The 6,892-nt window shown below is 54.5% G+C and overlaps 1 protein-coding gene across 1 annotated transcript in view; it reads right to left on the bottom strand.

The window, feature by feature from the left end:
• The window catches only part of FMNL1 (formin like 1), a 29,377-nt gene that overhangs the window by 14,350 nt on the left and 8,135 nt on the right, over positions 1 to 6,892 (bottom strand). The window contains exons 2-7 of the mRNA XM_027768869.1: positions 6,011 to 6,094; positions 4,328 to 4,411; positions 3,434 to 3,507; positions 3,028 to 3,111; positions 2,563 to 2,691; positions 2,265 to 2,282 (exon numbers count right to left, since the gene is read on the bottom strand). Of these exons, the coding sequence (XP_027624670.1) occupies positions 2,265 to 2,282; positions 2,563 to 2,691; positions 3,028 to 3,111; positions 3,434 to 3,507; positions 4,328 to 4,411; positions 6,011 to 6,094 (473 nt within the window). The remainder of the gene's footprint in view (positions 1 to 2,264; positions 2,283 to 2,562; positions 2,692 to 3,027; positions 3,112 to 3,433; positions 3,508 to 4,327; positions 4,412 to 6,010; positions 6,095 to 6,892) is intronic.

The raw sequence follows: 6,892 nt of genomic DNA, 5'->3' as shown, positions 1-6,892 counted from the left end.
CTTTCTCACTCTTTCTCTCTCTCTGTCTCTCTCTGGTCAAATTAAAATAAATGAATAAATAAATAAAATTAAATAAATAATTATATATATTTTTTTAAAAAGACCTTTAACCATGATTTAGCATTGAAGAAGGTTACTGTGGACCAGCGAGTGGCCTGAAGGTGAAGGAGCTGGATCCCACATGGCCGACTGCACAGTTCAAGTCCCAGACCTGTCGGCTTGAAAAATGCAGGGGACATGCGTGCTTGCCCAAAATCCTGAGAGGAGAATGGAGAAGGGATTGTGGCATGGCCACTCCTTCTGGGGGTGATCATTTCTCATTTCCTTCTTTCTCTCTCTCTGTCTCTTCCTGGCAAGAGCATATGCCCTATGGGAGCAGGGGGGAAACTAAACTAAAATAGAGGAAGAGCAAAAAGAAGAGAATAAAAACATTGTTGTGCTGTCCAGGTGGAGCGCCCACAGCAGGAAAAGACAGCCAGAGAAGGGCTGTCCAGGGAACAGCAGTTAGCGTAATGGTTATGTTGCTGGACTCCCACGTAGTCGACCACAATTCGAATCCTGAACCTGGTGGCTTAAACTCATGTCGGGCGTGTGCGTGTGGGTGCCCAAGATCCCCAGGGGAGAACGGAAGAGGAGGGACTGCAGTGTGGCCATCCCTCCTGGGGGGTGATTTCTCGCTTTCTGTCTCTTTGTCTCTCTCTATCTCTCTGGTGAGTGTACATGCCCTATAGCAAAAACCTCTCAAAAAAAAAAAAAGGAAGAAGAAGAAGAGCTGTCCACAGGTGGCACTCAGGGCCACCTGGCTTGGCTTCCATGAGAGGCAGCTCTGAATTCATATTGCCATTGTTCAAATCCCCGCTCACCACTTATGGGGAGAGTTACTTTCCTCATTCCTGAGACAGGAATACTAACACTGGTACCTTCCTGATAGGGTTGTGGGGACTATGACATCAGTTTAGGACGGTGCCTGGCACATAGCACGTGCAATAGGAATGTGCTCAACTCTGCCCAAAAAAGGTGTGATACGGCGGCCAGCAGATGGCGTAACACTTACATCGCTGGACTACCACATGGCCGACCACGGTTTGAGTCCCAGACCCTGTGGCCTCAGAATCATGCTGGACGTGTGTGCTGTGTGCCCAAGATCCTTGGAGAATAGAGGAGAAGGGAATGTAGCATGGCCATCCCGCTTGGGAGGTGATTCTTACCTTTCCTCTCACTGTCTCTGTCTCTCTGTCTCTCTGCAAGCACACCCACGCTAAGGCAAAAACTTCTTAAAAAAAGTGATACTTTTATTGTTGCACAACTGCCAACTGTGACTTCCACTTGGTCCTCTTGACAATTGCGGCACGTTTCCAATTATAGTGGGAAGCCCTGCCTCCTCCTGACAGAGCCCTCCCCCTGCCTGCCACATCATCCTTTCTCATCACCACTCAAATATGCCTGAGTGGTTTGGTTTTATGTTTTGTTTTGTTTTGTTTTTTTAGATTTTTGCCATAAGGAGCTTGTGCTCACCCAAGAGAAAAGTGAGAAATCCCCCCCCCAGGGGGGATGGCCACACTGCAATTCCTTCTCCTCCTTTCTCCTCTCCATTGGGCACACATATATATCCACCTGGTGTGTTTTTCAAGCTGCAGTTCCAGGACTCGAACTATGGAGTTGGCCATGTGGGATCCAGCACCCCAGCCATCATGCTGCCTGCTGGTCCCTATGCCTGAGTCTGTCCTCATGGTGTCCCATCTGCCGAGAATGCCCTTCCCGGTCCTCCTCACTGTCTGTAAAGCCTGTGTTCACCTGTAAGACATGTTTCAATGCCACCTCTACTAGAGAGCCTTCCTGATGGCCTAGGCAGTGGCCAACTCCTTTCTCAGAGCTCCCAGTCACTCCCTCGTGACAGTGTGTCACCCTGAATTGTCCCCCACTAGACTGTAGGCCCCTAAAGGCACAGTGATCTGTCTCCTAGGTAGCTCTCACACTCCTAACGCACAGTAAATGCTAAAAGATGTTTGTTGACTGAATAATGGGACGAACAAACAGAGAAACATTGTGAGCGTGTGGGGCTTAAAATGCAGTTGATTCCCCAGACCCAAAGTGGGAAGCCAGGGGTCCCATGACATCCCAGGGTCATCCACCGCCCCCACCTTCATCAGGATGGGGATCTGTCTGCAGACCCAGCATGTGGCACCAGCTGAACACCTTGTCCAACCCCACCACCACCCCAGCGACACGGCCTAGCATGCACCTGTCCCTAAGAGGCTACGTACCGGGGAGAAGGGGGACATCTGCAGGCCACATGGGAAAAAACAGGGGTTAGATTGGTACAAGAGGGGTCTCACTAACCCAGAAATCCCCTTTTTATCCCAGACCCCCCCACGTTCCAGCTAGGTACCCACCCTGCCGCCTTCTCAGCATCTTGTCCAGAGCTCTGTGAGGCTCTTACTCTGAGGCCTAATACTTAGTTACCCCTCCCACCCACCGAAGGGCTCTGGGTGCAGCTGGCTACATGCAGTGTAGGGGCAAATTCTCCATTCTCCCTGCCACCCTGCCATGGGGCCTGCATACTTGACAGTCAGGTGGCGGCTTCTAGGCCCAGATGAGGGCGGGCCCTTGCTGAGATCTTCCACCGACTGCTCCAAGGGCTTGCTCTTCTCCGAGTTAGGGGCCCCGTTGTCTGTGCTCTCCATGTCATACCTGGGGACAGGACGCAGTGGGGTTGGAGGCCAGCACTGCAGATGGCACTTGGCGGGGGGGAGACGGAAGAAACCGCAGGGACAGGCAGATCTGCAGGAGAGACCAGGGCACTGGAGAGGAGGCTGTGTCCTTGCTGTTGCAGTGAGTGTAGTGCGGGGAGAAGGGACGTCCCTCCCTGTCCAGGACAGGCCTTCGAGAAGGGGCACCACTCAGGGCCAAGTGCACGGATTCCAGGGTGGACTTGGGCTGCACTGCTTAGAACTGGCCAGAGGAGTGGGCAAGGCATGGGGAGCAACAACCGAGGTTCAGCAATGAGGGCTGGGGACAGGGGCTTACGTGACGGAGCACTGGGCAAAGGCCAGGTACTCAAGGAGCACATCCAGGCCGCGGTTCTCCTCGTTGAGGAACTCCTGGACCCACCTGTGGGCACAGTTTTCCCTGAGGTCCAGCCAGGGAGGAGGGGCTATCCCCAGTGGGCACAGAACTGGCACAGCAAGGGTCCCTGGGGTGCTCTTCCCCCAAGAAGACACCAACACACCCCCACCTCAGGAGACCCATGATGCCAGAGTAGGTGAGGGGCCCAGGCAGGGCCCACAGCCAGAGGGTGGGCAGGAGGGGAGAAAGAGGGGAAGCTGTCCTGGACACCCACCAGGAGGTGACGACAGGCACCTGCCAAGGACAGGGGAGGAGGCAGGGAAGCCCAAGGGCTGCCTGGAGGCAGAGGGATCTGGGCCTGGCTCACCCAATGTGGTTTGTCCTCAGGGAGGTCTCCAGCTCCCGCAGCACCTGCGTAGACTCCTGAACCCTCCTCTTAAACTGGGGGTCGAGAACAGGGGAGTCTGGTGGGTGGAGCCTGGCCTTTCATAGGCCGCCAAATCCTGAGCAGCAGCCAGCAGCACCCGCCCTCCCACCGCTGGTGTGTGGCCTTTCACGCTCAGCCTCCCCCACCACCTCCACACACCTGCCCAGCAGAAGGAGCTCTCACGGACTAGGTGAACTGGCACAGCAAGGCTCCCTGGGTGCCACACCATGCACAGACACTCAGGATACACACATGCAAGATGCACACACATGTACACACACATTCAAATGTGAATGTCATGGGTGCACAGCACACACACACGTACACACACTCAACATGAATATCCTGGGTGCACACACACACAATCTCTCTCCTATTCAGACTCAGGATACACACATCAAGATGCACACACATGTACACAAACGTGAACGTCATGGGTGCACACACACACATATACACAACATGAATATCCTGGGTGTGCACACACACAGTCTCTCTCCTATTCATGGACTCAGGTACACACATGCACATCCAAGCATAGACACAAAAGTATACACATGATACATGCATCTGTGCATGGACACATGGGTACACATGAGTGCACACAAGTGTACCCATGAAAGCACAGGTAGCATCCCAAAAGGCCCCTGGAAAAGTATACACACTCAGGGCACACTCGATGCCCAACAAACACATACACATGCACACTCACATACACTCACGCGAAAAAGTTTATACACACACGCCAGATACCCAGAGCGTGGAGGCTCAGAGAAAGAGACAGCGGAAAGCGGAGGTGCGTACCCCCAGGTTGGACATCCAGTCAGTGGCTACCTTACGGCTGACCCCACCAGTGTCCAGGTAGCTCTTCAGCTTCTGGATGTAGGCTGCAGGGGGGTTCTTGACTTGAAACCGCTCCTGTGGAGAGGGGATGGGGTGTACAGGGAACCAGCCAGAGCTACCCCAGGCATACATCTGACCTGGGGTCCCAGGCTATCTTAAAATGATCCACCAGCTCACATTAAAAACCTGCCAGGGACCAGCAGATGGCGTAATGGTTATGTCACAGGACTCCCATGCAGTCGACTGTGGTTTGAGTCCCAGACATGGCAGCTTAAACCTCACACCGTGCATGTGTGCCCAGGATCCCAAGAGGAGAATGGAGGAGAAGGGATTATGGCATGGCCATCCCCCCGAGGGGTGATTTCTTGCTTCCTGTCTCTTGGTGAGCATACATGCCCTATAGCAAAAATCTCTTTCAAAAAAATTAAATTAAAATTAAAAATTAAAGCCTGCCAGTCCTAGCCTGCCCTCATTGGCCACAGCCCTGGCTCTGCCTTGCCATAGGCCCCTCCCCAGGAGGTGGGGTGGCATGGGTCCTCAGCAGCTATAGGAGGTATCCTCTAGGCCTCCACCCTCCTGGACCGGAGCTGGGAGTACAAGGAGGAGGAACACGCTAAGGGGCCTCCCCAGGACGCGGCCCCCAGCTGCCCTGTCCACCTGTGGAGCAGGTAGTGCTTGTGTATATTCCTCTCCTGTGTTCAATAAATCACCTCCCGCGAAATAGCACAGAGAGGCAGGGAACTCCCACCTAGAGGGCTCCCATCCTTCCTAGTTGAAACCTCAGATATACCCAGCCACCCCTCAACCTTCCATTTTGCCCAGGCCTTTGAGCCCCCAACCTCTTAGATGTAGGGGGTCTACAGCAGGAACCCCAACGACAGCCTCAGAGCCTCTGCAGGCGCCTCCCCAATGCCTTCCACGACCCTGCCCACCAGCTTACTGCCCAGCCAGCTCAGCCAGCTCCTTCCATTAGCTGGAGCCCAGGCCCAGCCCTGGCTCCCAAGGGAGGCTCTGGGCTCCCCAACTCCCCACCCCCATACTCCACAGCCTCAGGCTTCAAGGCAGCTCTGGCCTCCCTCCTCCACCAGATCACTGCGGCAGCCAGGCCCCACCCGCCCCAGCAACCAGCAGGGTTCTCCTGAGGCCACAGGCCCTGGAGGTGGAGGGGCAGGGGCTGCTGAGTGAACTGCAAAGGCAGGGACCCGGGCACCGGGCTAAGCACAAGACAGCATCTGACCTGGCTGGCCTTGGGGAGTTGCTGGTCAGGCATCTCCTCCAGACCCAAGGTGAAAGGAGGACAGGGATTCCTGCCCTTTCTTCCCCATATCCCATTCCCAGCCACAGCCTCCCTTATCCAGCCCAGAGCTGGAGGGTCAGCAGGAGGATGGTAGCATGGTCCTACTACATTGGCCAGTGCCCCTGGACCAGCCCCTGCCAGCCTTTTCAAGGGCACGCCCAACCTTGCTCATGACTCACAAGGATTCTGAGGAAGCCCGTGTTCAAGAGGAGGGGGAATCCAGAGTCCTGTAAATGCCCCCAGAACCCTCCCCAGGTGCTGCATTGTCCTCTGGACAGGGGACTGGCTCTGGGGCAGCATGACAATGCCAGCCCCACCTGGTCAGGGCAGGGTGCCCCAGTGAGGGAGAGAAGGGGCAGTTGTATCCTGGTACTCACCTGGTCACAGATGAGCTCCCACTTCTTCTCGTTGTCATACTGGCTCAGTAGCTGGACCTTGTCTGGAGGCAGGTTCATGCAGTTCTGGGGGGTGTGGGGAGAGGACCAAGTAAAGACCTCTGAGCCTGGGGCTCTGACATGAGGGGAAGGGGAGAATGCATCTTTTCAGGGAAGCTGCTGTGCTCCCTATGCGGCATACACCTACCCTCTCACCCTGGGGCTGGTATCCTTATCCAGTGAGAAAGGCCAGGCCCAGAGAGGGAGAGCATGTTTCCCAGGGCCCAACAGCTAGAAATGACAGGAGGATTTGAATCCAAGTCTGCCTGGCTTCTGTCACCCCCTCCACCTGGCACACCTGGCATGGAGGCAAGTGCCTGGGTTCTCGGCCTAACTTCCTGAGGACCTCAGACACCCAACTAGGCTGGGCTCCAGTTTGGCATCACCTCCTGCCTGATTCAAGTGGGAAACCAATAGGTTCGGAGGGCTTGGTTGGGTGTGTCCTCCAGTGTTCATGCATTAGAATTATTTATTTATTTTATTTTATTTATTATTATCATTCCTTAATTTGACCAGAGAAAGACAGAGAGAGAAAGAGGGAGAGTGAGAAAGCAAGTTATCAGGTCCAGGACTCGAACCGCAGTCGGCCATGTGGGAGTCCAGTACCTTAACCATCACACCACCCGCTGGCCCCATACATTGGAAACTTAATCCCCAGTGCGACACTGGTGAGAAGTGGGACCTTTTAGAGGTAATTAGGTCACGAGGGCTCTTCCCTCATGAATAGACTAGTGCCGTTATTGCGTTATTGCATTCTTGTGGGAGTGTGCTCCTGATAAAAGAGTGAGTTTGGTATCTCTCTCACTCCCTCTCTCTCTCCCTCTT

The sequence above is a fragment of the Tupaia chinensis genome, unplaced genomic scaffold, assembly GCF_000334495.1.
Source record: "Tupaia chinensis unplaced genomic scaffold, TupChi_1.0 Scaffold148004_1, whole genome shotgun sequence".
Taxonomy (NCBI): domain Eukaryota; kingdom Metazoa; phylum Chordata; class Mammalia; order Scandentia; family Tupaiidae; genus Tupaia; species Tupaia belangeri.
This window is presented reverse-complemented; position numbering and strand designations above follow the sequence as displayed.